At 54.6% G+C, this 14,480-nt stretch overlaps 1 protein-coding gene across 1 annotated transcript in view; it reads left to right on the forward strand.

The window, feature by feature from the left end:
* CACNA1E (calcium voltage-gated channel subunit alpha1 E) overlaps positions 1-14,480 on the forward strand; it is a 192,044-nt gene that overhangs the window by 100,225 nt on the left and 77,339 nt on the right. Inside the window, exons 6-8 of the mRNA XM_085312139.1 lie at positions 4,913-5,016; positions 6,960-7,112; positions 7,469-7,650. Of these exons, the coding sequence (XP_085168265.1) occupies positions 4,913-5,016; positions 6,960-7,112; positions 7,469-7,650 (439 nt within the window). The remainder of the gene's footprint in view (positions 1-4,912; positions 5,017-6,959; positions 7,113-7,468; positions 7,651-14,480) is intronic.

A 14,480-nucleotide genomic window follows, 5' to 3' on the forward strand; every position in this document is an offset into this window, starting at 1 on the left:
TTGGATAGTGAGATGTAATTTTAGTTTGGGTCTTTGCCTAAAAATAGAGAATAGTTATTAGTACATCAGACATGGATATTGTAAGCGTTCGATAGGATTTAAATCGCTCTGCGGGTACAGGAGTTGCTGTCTGGTGTCAGAAGGAAGAGCTGTYGGACCCTGAATCCCAACTCTAAACAGTGCTTCGCAAGGAGGAATAAGAAACCCTAATGTGTAAAAAATATTCGAGAACGTGAGTACGGGATTAGTAAAGAGATGTTCTTACCTTACCGCAGACTTAACTCCTGACACAAAGGAGTTAATTTTTTTAATGGAGTTTAGTCCTGGTGTGCTTTCTCCATTGCCTCAAACTGCTTTTCACGTTTCTGATCCTAATGCTTGTTTCCAATTTCACGTTGGTTTATTTGTTATAGTTGACTGAGCTTTTAAAAATGCCTCTCCCCCACATGGCAAACATTTAAGGGAAAAAGAAGGACTAGAAAACAATCTAGAGAGGATCTTTCCCATGTGATTTCAGAACCAGGTCTTTCCCTGAGCAATTTGACTTGCAGGAAGCATAGAGTGAAGTGTTAAACAAATTAGATTCTTTTTGGAAGATCAGAAATGGGTCGCACCATGCAATGTGGGTCGCACAGTGCAAAAATGTCACAATTATAGGGTTAATATACAGTTAACAGGTGCTGGGTGAGACGCTGAAGTCCAGAGCAGGAGGGTACGTTTTGAACATTCAACTTGTTAGCAGTAGTGTTGTGGTGGTGGTGCCTGTGAGCACGAGCAAAGACTGGCTAGCTCGAGAGGCGATACCTTTTATTAGAGCAACCGAAGGGGTTGGAGAAAGCAGACAGAAGGCAGCCTTGCATGCCTGAAAGCTCGCTTGGATTTTTTTTCAGCTGCCTCAAGTTGTCTATACGTAGTTTTGGGGTAGTTCAGCCCCTGATCCGACGCCCTTGAGTGTTTTGGGGCTTTGAGGTCGACAAGTTTGCACCTCTGGCAGTGCTTGCTCCCTGGCTGCAGGCAGAGCTGTTGCGTTTGCGACGCTGCTGTGCTGTGCCCAACGTGTCGTTTCTCTTAGGAAGCAGAGACTGTAGCTGTAAAAGGGTGTGCAGTCACCCTCCTTGTAGCAGCTGGTCGTCTGGTGGTTGGGAGAAATGTCTGCAGCGCAACCTTTCCCACTTTGGTGATCTGTCTGCACCCCCTTCTGAGGCAGCTCATGATGTCCCCTGTCCCCGAGCGAGGACAAGGAGCATGTCGCCTTGCCACAGAGGAGTCCCATTCTTAGCAGCTAATTTAGAGCGCTGTGAAGTATTGCCCTGAAATTGGCTGAACCTTGCCTGGAGGCTCAGCACAAAGGCTCGCAAGCCCTTCAAACAAATCTGGGTTAACATAGGACTTTGCAGCCCAAGCACTCTGCTCTTTGGTTCTGCTCCTCTCTGCCCTGTCTGACCAGGTATGTCAGCCTGGAGGCCGGTACCAGCCCTGGTGGCTCTGTGTGTGGGCCAGCAAGGCTGGCTGGACCAGCTCTTGTGACGGAGACTGGGATAAATGCGATAGCTCCCCCTCTGTCTTGCTGCCCCTGCATGGCCCAGGTCGTGGAGGACTGAACTGTCAATCCCAGTCTTCCTCCAGGAACTTTCTGCCTTTGCTTTTCACTGTCCTGGTGTTGAATCATGGCTGATGTCCAACCAAGAACCCTTGTTCTCCTGGAGACACATTGCAATGCTGAGTTCGAGTTAGAGGCAGCTCAGAGAATGCAAAATATGTTTCCTTCTTTCCTTTGGGAAGCTGGTTGGACAGCAGAAGGTAGAGATGTAAGGAAAGAAAGCTGAAGCGGGGCTGGGGGCTTCCCATGTGGCATTGGCATGACTGGGAGCAGGGTGTCCTCTGCGTTGGTATTTTGGGGAGTGCTGGGTTATCACGGCTCTTGCTGGCACAAAACATGAAAGAGATGAAAATGTCTATGCTCTTCTCTCTCCCACGTGCTGCTGAGTGGTCGTGCTTTATCATACTTATTGATTTTGATCTTACAACCAATTTAACAAAGCAGCTCTCCTGAGCCYCTAGGTGCTTCTGACTTAATTAAGTCCCTCTCTGCTCTCCAGTCAGCATGGTGGTTTGCTGAGGCTGTTCATGGGCTGAAGCACTAGCAGAAGGACCCTGCTGAAGCAGAGGAAAAGAGAGTAGCATGAAGGGGGAAGACCACGTGCCCCATGTGCCCCATCTCTTCATTTGCAAGGTGTTGTGGGGATTGCGCCGTTAGAAAGCCTCTTCAGAGGGCCGTAAGCAGTCCTGGCAGTACTCAGGAGCCTGCAAGGATGGCAGGATGAGGCAACCTGGTAGGGGGCCGGGAGGTGGGAGAAGCTGGGGACGGAGGGAGGAGATCTCTCCCTCCCACGGCAATATCTTGCTGGCCTTGGAGTATGTCCTTCTGCACCTCCATCCCCTCCCCTCCTCTGCTCGCCTTGCAGTCCTTTGACCACCAGCATTTCTGAGCTCTGCTCTGTTTCTGTTCTAGATCTGTGACTGGTCTGTCCCTCTTTCCACTCCTGTTTTTTCCTCCCTCACTCCCTGTTTCCCTTGTCAAGTCCTTCTCCACTATGTCCCTTGTTCCTGGCCACCTAGGGCACCTCTCATCGCCCTCGGCCCTTCAGCCAGCTTCGGCTTTGCAGAGCGAGCACTGCAGCCAGGTCCAGACCTGCTTCTGCTCAGGCACCAGCAGCACACTGCCCAGTGGTGTAGTGGTGGCAGGAGGGTGGTGGGCACTGTCCTCTCTATGTCCTGCCACTGAGAAAAGTGGAGAGGTGCTTTCTGTGCTGGATGCTTTTTGTCCGACCCCTTTCATGAAAATCATTGTAAACTGGGGGAGGCAGAAAGAGGGGGAATATGAAAATGAGTTGTAACAACCTGGTTTTCTGATGGGAGATAGTTTCTGCTGTCGGGGTATCCTAGGAAACCGAACTCGTGTTTCTGAAGGGGCAGGTTGGTACCTGCTGTACCTCGGGGAGAGGAGGAGAGAAAGAGTCCTAATTGCTCGGCACGCCTGAGAGCTGTTCTGGCCTGTAATTAGATGAATTAGTGGAACAATGACCCAGTTTCCGTCAGTTTTTGGATTGCCGCAGACAGCCCCGCGGTTGCTGCCTCCCCCTGTCCCGCTCTCCTTTCTGCCTCCCCTTCCTTCTCCTGCTCCCTTGCTTTCCTCCCTCACTGCARCCCTTCTGCTTCTCTCCTCCATCCTGACAGTGCCGCACCCTGGGCACAGAGCTGTCACCAGCTCTCCTAAGTTGTTTTTGGGTGCTTGCTTCAGCCGGAGAGGGGTGAGAGGTTGCAGCAGGTTGATTCAGGGCTGCTTGGGTGCACGTGGCCTGACTCCTCCGTTTATTCCCCCCCGAAATGCCCCCCTCTCCCAACYGGGCAGCCAGGTGTAGTCCCTGGGGTGTGAGCGACAGGAAGGGCGGGTGCACAGCGGAGCCCGGAGCTTTGGCTGAAAAGCAAGCGAAGTCCAGGCGAGCTGGGTGCATGGAAGAGAAGGAGAATCTGCACTCCCCAACAGTGCTACCACAGTTCTGTCCGACGTCTGAGCCACGCTGCTCCCAGCATCCAGAGGCAGTGTCCCCCTTGCRTGTGCTGTGGCCTTTAATATCTCCCCTGCAGGATTCTTTGTGCACTGGCTCCCCTCTCCCCAAACTTGTTTTCCAGAGATTCACTTAAAACTCTGTGTTTTAAAAGAAAACCTCTGGAGTCCTTCTTTTGCCTGCTGGTTGCCTTCCAAGGTCATCAAACTTTCATTACTATATATTTTTTAATRCATATGAGATTCTCAGCTTATTCTCAAAAATCCCAGAGGTGAGGTTCTAAGGCAACTCATGTGTTGTAGAAGCCACAAAGCAGCTGATAGTTGGAGRCACTGAGCAGTGCTAGTCATTGGCATCACAGGATTCGTTGCATGAGCCAGTGGCCTGCTAGCTGGACACTTCTGCTAATGTCCCGTTGGCTCAATACAGGACAGATGCCTGGAATCTCATCCGTAGGCATGGTCATGGCCACGTGGACCTTTTTCTGTGCTACTTGTCCTGAACAACTTAAATGTGGTTGCCCTGACTACCTCAGGGTGAGGCTGGGTGTACATGCCCTGTTTGCTGCTTGGGGCAGGGGGAAATAGAATTTCTTTGCAAACGCTCACCCCAYGTGTTGTGTTTTTGCCTGCGATGGTTGAACCCTTTGTGGTGGTGGTCTCTTGGGCAGTAAGGCTGGCAGCTGGAAGGAACAGGTTCCCCTGGGCTTTAGAAGCCCCRGTGATTATCAGAGGGATGACCTACATCTCTGGTCCGAGTTGCTCCCCTCCAGAAGGGAGGTCAAACCAATCCTGCAAGACAAGTTGCGGTTGTGAAGGTTGATAGTGTTCAGCTCCAAGAGTGCAATGAGGTGGCGTGGGTTGAAGTTTAGTGCTGCAGCGTGGGGCTCGCCATCCATCCTGACACATGGGGCATAGGTGGGGGACTGCAGGGCTGGGTGTTCACGGGTGACTTTGGCTGGCTGTACGGCTTGGCTTGTAAGCTTTTGTGTTTGTGTTCAGCGGGGCTTGGTGGCTTATAGGCTTCGGGAGGCATCAAGTCAGCATAAAGTTGTCCTCTCTGCACCTGCCAGCAGGTGAATCCCAGGTTCTGCTCCAAGCGGGGCACATTCCTCCTTGTGGCTCCATAAGCCTAGCTTGGGAGTGTGACTCTTGGCGGTGGCCTGCTCAACATGACTTTTCATACAGCCTGGGGCTGCTGTGTTCGGCTGGGAGACTCGGGGAGGCYGGACTCACTGGCTTCAGTTACCAGGCACCCAGCTGGGGCACCTCATGCTCGTGGGGCTGCGGGATGGTTGAGGGCTCTGCCTGCAGTAACTCTGCTTTCTCTGTGTCTGGCTGCAGCATCCTTGCCACTGCTGGGACTCACTTCAACACACACGTGGACCTGCGGACCCTGCGGGCTGTGCGCGTGCTTAGACCTCTGAAGCTCGTCTCAGGCATTCCCAGTAAGTTGGATGCTCTTGGTTCTTCTCCCAGGGTGTTCACATCTCCTTCTGATTTCATTCAGATTTAGAATAGTCCTTGTGCCACCTTGGATGTAGAGTGAAAATCAGAGAAGTGGGGGAGAGTAAACCTCCCTGATCACAAATGGATCAGGGCAGATTTTACRTGTGATCTTCCCAGTAATCCCTTCAGTAAACTAAAAGAAAGAGGTAACTACACAGTGTGGAAACATTTGGTGTCCCTAGGTGGCATTTCATCCTTACCAGCCAGTTTGAGACTTAGCGTTCTCTGCTAGAACAAGGTAGAGATCTGCAGATCAGCAGGATCCGCAGACTGGTTCAGCTCCCTGTCCAGAAGGCAGTGGGTGGATCCTTTAAGGACTGAGGCTTATTCAGGGGAGATCTAGTTTTTGCAAGATTTCATCTGCAGGAATGGGGATAAATAAAGAAACTAGGCTGCTGGTATCTCTGATCCTCCCTTCCTTCCCTCCTTGGGCACTGAACATGCAGTATGCTGGATCCATAACTTGGAGAGCATGTTCCTCTCTCCTCCTTTCTGAGTCCAACCGCTTGCTGTTGCCATGTAAAAAGTGCTCTGCTGGATGCTCAGAGCTTTCTCACAATCTTCWTGGAGCCCTGTACCAAGCTGCAGCCCTACAGAGAGGACCATAATTTTAAGTAGGAGAAATCAAGGGTAACACCAGCTTTATTAGGTTCTGGAAATGTTGTGGRATTTATTCCAGAAGACTCCTAAATGGTCCTAGGAAGCTAGCTGTGACCTATTGCAGAAGTAGGTAGGCAAACCTGCCTTATAGACCCTAGGAAATTCTCCTGCACTTGGGTGCTATGTGGGGTTTAACCCAGTGTCCTGAGCAGGGTGCAGCCAAGGGGCACTGAAAACTTAGTGACTTTTGTCGCTGGCAATGGCAGTTCATCCCCAGCCCTTACCAGCAAGCAGGACCAGAAGGAAAGTTGGAAGGCAGTCCCGGTAAAAGCTCCTCTAGGAGGAAAACATCCCTTAATCTCAGTGGCTACTAGAGYTGGGCTGTGGCATACAAAACCTTCCCTCTCCAGACAGCTGGTGGCAGCAAGTCATTGACCACACGCCAGTTCTTCAATGGGGCTGTGCAGTCCTTGCTTCTAGTGCTCAGGGTCCGCAGCGAAGACCTGAAAGCAAGCAACAGAAATCCTGAGGGGAAGATGTCCCTTCCCTTGCTAGCTAGAGCTGTCTCAGCCTGGCTCCTTTCACCAGTTGCTGCTGAGGAGATGCTTATCAGGCCCAGTTTGGTGTGACTCCCATTGGAAAGTGTTCTGCATTGGAAGAACTGTTCAGAGTTACAGCTCCTTGGAAGAAAAAGCTTGCCCTGAGAAGCAGGTTGCTGGGTAGGCRTGAACCTCCTTGCTGAGCATGTGCCTTTGCTTACTGCTGCTGGGGGACGCCAGAGGSATTATGGCTCTTGCTGTGTCCCTTGGAGGTGCCCACCCAGACAGCCAGGCCCAGACGGTCAGGCAGCAGGCTGAGAGGACGTGGTGGTTAGCGCACCGTTGGGAGCACCTTGACAGTCCTATGGGAATCAAGGTGCCGTGGTGCTGGGTTCTTTATCATGCATTGCAAATGGTGGCTCCTGCCTTGGTGAGCTTCCATTCAAAAGAGGCAAAGCCCAGAGGGAAAGCAGAATGTGGGAGGGAGGACTTGATTAGTATCTCTCAGTGAATCAGAGGCAGATCCAGAAACCACCCCTTCCTGGTGCCAGACTCTGCACCCTGGACCTTCTGCTTTTCCTGGGACAGTGTTTTCCTCAACGGTCCTTAGCTCCAGTCTGTGCTTGGGCCTGTCGTGTTTATCTGACGACCCTTCCTCTTTGTCCGTGGTTGCTGTCTTCCTTGCCACATGTGGGATAGGCTGCAGCACCTTGCCGAGCTGTGCTGTCTCTTTCCTCTTCCAGGTCTACAGATCGTGCTGAAATCCATCATGAAGGCCATGGTGCCTCTTCTCCAGATCGGCTTGCTGCTCTTTTTTGCTATTCTGATGTTTGCCATCATCGGCCTGGAATTTTACAGTGGGAAGCTGCACCGGGCCTGCTACACAAACARTTCAGGTGAGGACATGGCCCCGCTCCCTGCTCTGCACCGCGCAGCGGAGAGCAGCCAGGGTGAGCTGTGTTTGTGTGTTGTCCTGATAACTCAAATACCAGTGCAGCTGTGATCCTGGGAAGCGCAGAGCTGAGAAGAGCCTGCATTTTGCTTCATGTACGCTGGGCATCGCTCACTTGTATTAAGGATATAGCAATTTATTCTCTTCCTTTATGGGGTCAGTTGGTGTGCGGCCAGGGCTGCTGCCAGTGGAGGCCCCCTGCTCTATGTCAAGCCTGTCTASATTTGGGCTTTTCCCCTCTCCTGTGCTTTGCTTCTCCTTTACTTCTGTGTTCTTTGACTCTCTGCTGTCTGCTTGCAGGTGAACTAGAGGAGCTAGACCCCCCTCATCCATGTGGGGCACAGGGCTGCCCCTCAGGTTATGAGTGCCGGGAATGGATCGGCCCCAATGACGGGATCACGCAGTTCGACAACATCCTCTTTGCTGTGTTGACTGTCTTTCAGTGCATTACCATGGAAGGGTGGACCACAGTTCTGTACAATGTGAGTAATGCGGCTTCCGGCCTCTCTGAGCAGCTGGGCATGACTTTGGGAAGCTGGAGATGATATTTCCAGGTCCTGAAAACCTTTGAAACCCTGATTGTGCTTAGTGGTGGAGATGGGGCCAGTCCTTCCCATTTGGGCAGGAGATGTCAGGGGAATGCAGAGGCATGTGTTACATTTCTCCTTGGGTCCCCTGGGCAAAGGGGCTTGGCCTCATCTCTGGGCTGGTTTTGCAACCTGTTGCTGAGAGCAAAACCTTGCGAGTAGGGGCTGCAGCAAGCCTCCTGCTCAGGGGCTGTCCCTGGGGAGCATGGGAGGCATCCTTCCTTGCCTGTGCTGGCCTCTTGCACTCCCCAAGAGCAGCTTAATAACTGTGGGCATGTTTTCTGGGCGCTGTTTATTTGCTCTCCCCGTGGGCCGTGCAGCAGACGTKCCAGCATGCCTGAGGGCTGTGCCCATGTCACTGACTGTCCTGGCCGCAGGTTGCGATGGCAGCCGGCGTGTGTCAGCCTCGGAGCTCAGCCCTGACCACCGCCACGGGCAGAGCGGGGCAAGTGGTGTCCGTGCCTGGGCAGGGACAAGCTTTTCGGGGTCCTGCTGGGACCTGGGGCCTTTGGCGTTCACGCTGGAGGTGTCTGTCTGCACCGATGAGGTGGTAGAACAGCTGTACCATGCTTCTGTTGTTTGCTCATGTGGGAGCCGTTGCATGAAGTTTCTAATGCCAGAGTCCATGAGTTGAGCTGGGAGCCACTTGGGGAGTAAGTTGGAACCAGAAAATAGATACAGGCTATCACAAAATGCAATATCTTTGTGGGTGATTGGCCATATAAGTAGGTTTTAGTTTATGGGCTAGAAACAACCACACTGGTCCTGTTCCCAGCCTAATTTCAGCATCAGTTTCAGCGTCATTGCACCAGGAATGTTTTTATACTCTGGTTCCCATAATGCCCAGAGACTTGCAGAGTGGCATTGCTCTGCGGGTGGCAAATCGGATGGTCTGTGATGGGGAAACATTCTTGGATATTTACTTGGTCTGTTGTGAGCAGAAAGGCTGATTTTTATCTCTAGGCCTGCAGACCGAAGGGGCTGCCCTTCCTGCCTTGGGGGCCCGGTTCCCCTCCGTAGATCCCAGAGTCCTTCCAGAGGGGACAAGCAGCCTAGTGCGCGGAGGGAAAGGACTGCAGAAACCTGGACCAGGCTAAAAAGGGGAGCATTCGTGGCAACGAGTTAACCGCGCCGTGAGAATTTGTCCTTTCTCATCCTGAAGGAGATGGCCGGCATCTGGAGCTCGCTGCTTCGGAAGGGGAATTAGGCAGAATTAAACCACTTGGGAGTTGAGGCCAAAAAAGAACATTTCTCGGTTGCTTCTGGTGTATCAATGCGATTAGAGACTTAACTACAGTGTGTGTTGCCCAGGTGTAATTGAATATACCGTGAAAGGTGATTTTTTTTTCTTTTCTTTTTCCCCGCCGCCGATCTGCGTGCCACATGTTTCCCCTGCCTTTGAAGTGTCTGGTGGCCAGTGCCCATTCCTATTGCTGAATCGTGGCCTGTGGATACCCAGCAGTGGCGCGGGGAGCGCCGCGTGGCCCTGGCTCTCGGTCAGGCCCTTAGCCCTTCCTCCCCACGAACGTGTGAGAGGAGCTAGCGTGGCGCCGGGGCTGGGATGAGGCGCGTCGCAGCTGGCTCCGCGGGCTGCCCTGCTCCCCGATGTCCCCTCCTCTGCTTTTTGCCGGCTGCAATTGAGGCGCTGCGTCCGCCGTTCCAGGACCGCATGCCTCTGGCTCCCTGTCCTGTGAATCATTCTCGCTGGTCTAACGAAGGCAGCGCATCCAGCCTTCCCCTGGCTGCGTGCACCGGGCTCCCGACAAGGGAGTCCACTCTGCGGCGTGCAGGAGGGCCGGTGAGCTACCCGGATGGGCAATTTAGGATCTTGTCCATCTCACGGGTTTGCACTGATTGCTCTCAGGAAAGTCTGACCTCTTGCCGTTTAGGATGTTCTTGCTTAGAAGGCTAGAGCTGATCCTCTCTAACCCATGCAACAGTCGTTTCCAAGCTCTCCTGGCACCAGCATCGTCCCCCCAGCTAGGACAACCAGCCTGGCAAGGGCTTAGTGCTGGTGGGAGAGGCAATGGTGAGCTGTGACCGCCTGCTCCTGTGGTGGAGCGATGTGCTTGGTTCGAGGTCTCCTGCGTGGGATTCATTGCTACCTCCTGCTCTCCTTGCGGCACGTGCGCTGGGTGACACACTGTTGAGCTACGGCGTGGAGCTGGGAGCTGAAGCCTTTCCAGCCTGGAGGCTGTTGGAGGCCGTTCAGGGGGTGGTGGATGTATGTGCTTGCAGGCTGCGACGGCTGCTGGTCTCCCAGCTACAGCAGGGCTTACCTGGCTCTCGCAAGGCCTGGGCGCTTAGCTGGAGAAAACCCAAATATTGTCTTGCTCTCTCAGACTGAATCAGGTTAGAAATCAGGCTGGACAGCTAAACCAATGAGGTTTCTAGCAGCTCCCAAGATCTAGCCAGAATTGAAATGCTGCAAAACCAGTGGGACTCTGCTGGACTTAGATGGCCTCAGCAGGGTTTTTATTTTATTTTACTTTTTTTTTGCATTTAACCCAGTAGCTATTAAATTGGGTGATCACCTGGATAACCAAATGATTTTCCCAGCATCTACTGCAACGCTGGCCATATGCTCTCCGTCATGATGTCCCCAACGGCAGGGACCGTAAGGTACCTCCCTTTCCCGTTCTTCTCTGCAGAGTAGCAGCTATTACTTACCTATAATGGAAAGTATTAGGGACCTTTCTTTGCTTTTAATTGAATGAGGATTTGGGCCTTGGTGGTAAAATGCTGCTGATTCACTTTGCTGTTCATTCCTCTCCACCTCCCACTTTTCCCTACACCATCCCTTAGACACTTCTTCCTCAGGCTGTCTGACTGCACCTCCCCTCCCTTCCCTGGACACGGATGTGCTCCTGATGAGTTTGGCTCCTTCGGGACTCCTAGGTCTGGCTGGTGACTGGATACTCTGCTGGTGGCTTCTCTTTTACCTCTACGTATGGTGGTGCAGTGACAGAAGTGCATAGGCTGCCTGGCTGCTTTTGTAGGCTCTTGGCGATTAAAAGCATGGATGTTCTCAGAGAGCAGCTGGAGAGCCTCCTGGCCCCCTGACAGCAGCCCGAGTGGAGAAGTTGGGACTGGAGGCAACAAAATGTGTTTCTCACTCTTTTGCAGAAAAGATATGGAAGGAGAGAGCGTGGTAAAGTGGTGTCGGGGAGTTGGGGGTGGCCAGAGCCTGCTGGGGAGAAGGAGGTGATTCGTGCCGGTGGTGGTGGATGTGGTGCTGCACACAGGGCTTGCCACATCAGAAAGCAGCCGGAATGACGTGGTGTGCTCTAGCTGGAGGCAGGCATGGGTTTCCTGGATCTCCTTGGCTGCTGGTGTGGTCTTGGGGCCAGCAGGCCATCTGGCCAAACGCTCTCGCAGCTGTGATGTCCAGACGTGTGCCAAGGAAGAGAAGGAGCTGTGCACGCGTGGTGCCCCAAACTCAGGCTCCCAGCGCCGGCGATTCGGGACCTGGCCCTTCTCCTGCTCTGCGTCAGAGCTCAGGACGCCCGGCTCCTCTCTGCGTGGCGCCGGGCTGAGCTGGCTGGAGGACCGCCCTTGCATGGGACACGCTTGTGCCTGCTACCTGCCCCTTTTGGGGGCTAGCTGGGGGTGCTGCTTCTGCTCTCTCTCTGGCGTGGAAGGAGCAGAGACTGGCTCCTTTCRGGTCAGCAATGCAGAGGAGAGGCAGAGCACGGGAGAAATGTTTCGGCAATCTCTCAAAGAAATTGCTTACTCTAGTATTCCCCTGTGTAGCTGTATCGTGATTTTCAGATCCATTTTTTCCCCCTATTTACCAGGTCTAGCAATGCGGCGCTCAGAATTTGTAGGGAGCACCACGAGAAGATAATCAGCCCCGTGGTATTTTCCACGTGTGTTGTTTCATGGGTGTGCTTTGCTTTCCCATCATTTTCGCTGGTCTTGGCAGCATGAGACGCTGTCTTGCTATGTAGAAATCGCAATGTGGTAAAAAATAATAATAAAATGAAGCCCTCAAACCGAGGCATGTCACGTCTTTTCCAGCTCCCATCCCTGGGAACCTGRGGGACTTTAATTCCTTTCAGAGGGAATTTGAGGTTCCTCTGGCTGGCTCTGCCTGCCTGCCGCAGTGCAAGACGAAGGCTGGGAAACACTTGCTTTTTTTTCCCCATTCTTGTTAGAGCAGATACCTCTTCCCTGGGCTGGATTTAGATTAAAGCTGATTTCTGYAGAGACCACAGGGAGAAATAACGCTGGCAAAGAGGACTGCTGCCCTAATTCTCTGCTTATGCAGGCTTGCTTGTGCGGGACAGTGTCCAGGCTCGGGTTTCTTAATTAAACAGCCGAGCTGCAGCCGGGGGGGCTGCCCTGGGGCTGGAGAGGAGCTGCGGGCCGCGGCGCGGGGCAGCCGGGCCGCGGTGACGGGCAGTGCCGTCGGCTGCGGGCGCTCGGCGGGGGTCCGCGAGCCGCCGAGGAGAACGGGAGAGGAGTTTGAGATCGTGCGACCCTGCCTGCGAGGGCTGTGTTTATTCCCAGAGGTTGTTTATTTGCCTCCCAGTTCGGAAGCGTGCAGCTGCAGTGTTCGCAGGTAGCGAGGAGTATCCTGATTTTTAGGCAGCTGTCTGCCTCTCGTTCCCCCGCAATGCCGGGAGCTGCGATTCGAAGGCAAGCGCCCACYGCAGCCGAGCGCCGGGGATTTGGCCCGGGAGTCCGTGATCCCTCTGAATTGCACCTTGGAGTCGGGCGCTGGTTTAAGGTTAGTCCAGCGCGAAYGGTAAAGCCAAAAGCACTCTCGTGGCGTGAAGGCTGGGACTGGGAAGCTTGAGAGCAATAAGGTACGGGGGTTTCAAAACGCGAGCTCTCTCGGCGCTGAGCGTGTCGCGGCAGAAACTCCGCCGAGCGCCTGTAAAAAGCAGGGAGTCGAGCTGAAACGCGGGGCTGGGGATCTGCAGTAAGCGTGACTCAGCCGCCACGTGCTTCCAGCGGGCAAGCTGCGCCGAGGAGCCTCCCTTGCACGCGCGCCGGAGCCCGGCTCCGCAGGGCAGGCGGCCGGGGGAGCCCGTCCTGCCGGCCCCGGGGCCGCCAGCTCGGATCTCCGCCGTCGATAACGGCCACGGGGACGCGGCGAGGAGGGACGCGATTCCCCGCTCGTGGCGTCGGGGCTGGGGAAGCAGCTCTGCCCCGGGCGGGAGAGCTCCCGTCGAAGAGGCGGCRTCCAAGCAGGACCGGCGATCAGTGTGGGGTGTGAACGGAGCACAGAAGCCCCTGAATCCGCCCTGTCCCCCGCTCGTACACGAGAGAAATCCTGGCGTGTGCACAAGTCTGGGTTTTACGCTACCGAGCAGAGTATAGGATTTTCCAGTGAGCTGGGTGGTTTTAAGCACGAAGCACCAAGCGTGAGATCTTTCCTTGGAGCCTGGTTTTAAAATGWGGTGAAGCACGTACCCCGTGAAACCCGTGTGTGGGGGCGGCTCTGACTGGGGCAGCCGAAAGCGGGGCGTTGAATCGCCGATCGCCCCGGAGCACAGAGATGGGAGATGTGCGCCGGGCTCCGCTCTCCTGCTCCCTGCCAGCTGCGATGGTCTAGTGGCTTTGAAGAAACTCAGAGAAGAAATCCGTTTTAAAAGCAGAGCGGTCATCTTTCTGCGTGTGTACRCACAGGGCTGCCGATCGCTTGTTGGCCTAAATCCGCGGGGTTTCACGGTCGCTGCTTGAGACGCTCGGCGCTTAGCTGCTGTCCCCGAAGCGCCTCCGCCGAGCGACGCCTCTCCCCGCCGCGTTTCTGAGCGGCACCTGGCATCTCGCAGGCCGGAGTGCGTCCTTCCCCCTGTCCTGAGAGAGGGCGGTGCCGCCCCTGCTTTAACGTGGGGCAGCCGAAGGCCAGAGAAACGAAACGACCCAGCCAAACTGAGGCCGGGCAGCAGTGGCAGAGAGGGGTTTGCTTCCGCCCGGCTGCGCTCAGGGCCGCAGCAGAGCGTCTGGCACGGCCTCCCCTTGGCTGAAACGTCCCGCAGAGCCAGCGCTTTCGGGAGCCGGGAGGAGGCATGCTTTGAGTCACTGCTCCTTGCTTTCTCTTGACTCCGTCGCGTCCCTTCCCCGTGCTCGTAGCTGTGTCTCAGACAGCCCTGTTGCAGCTCCTGTGCTACGGTCTCTCCTTTGGGTGCCTGTGCCCGGTGCCCCTGGTCCGGCAGTGAGAGCTGCAGGGTGCTGGCTGGCCGTGGGCYGTAGGGGCGCCCGCAGAGGAGCGAGGACTCTTCCTTGCTCCTTACTCYTCTCTCCCAGCCTGCTCCGCTGCTCCTCGAGGCGACGCGGGGGCCGAAGGCTGGGAACTGGCAGTGCACAGAGGAGGCAGCAGCGGGTAGTTGCGATGTGTCTGGCTAGCATGAATGCAGGAGAAAAAAAGGGGTGTTTCGGAGAGGGGGGGAGGGGGGAGAGAGGCAGGTGACCGAAGGAGATGGGAGAGACGCGTGGAAGCAGCGGGCCGCTTTGCTTTTCAGGCCTCCGTGCCCTGGGCCGTTGCCAGTCTCTCGAGCTGGAACACTTGCCCGGGGAATAGAAGTCCCTTCTCGTGTGTTTTAAATTAAAACAAAACAACAACAACAAAAAAAATCCTGTCGGGGAGGTATGAAAATTTAATCAACACCCAGCGCTCTTAGCAGCTTGCTAGCTAGCGCAGATCTTATTACCTCCGCAGCTATTTCTGTCGGCTCCCGGCCGCGCCGGCAGCGCCCGAGGGCCGGCGAAAACCC

Source organism: Rhea americana, unplaced genomic scaffold (assembly GCF_003343005.1).
Source record: "Rhea americana isolate MKP2758 unplaced genomic scaffold, rheAme1 scaffold_358, whole genome shotgun sequence".
NCBI lineage: Eukaryota > Metazoa > Chordata > Aves > Rheiformes > Rheidae > Rhea > Rhea americana.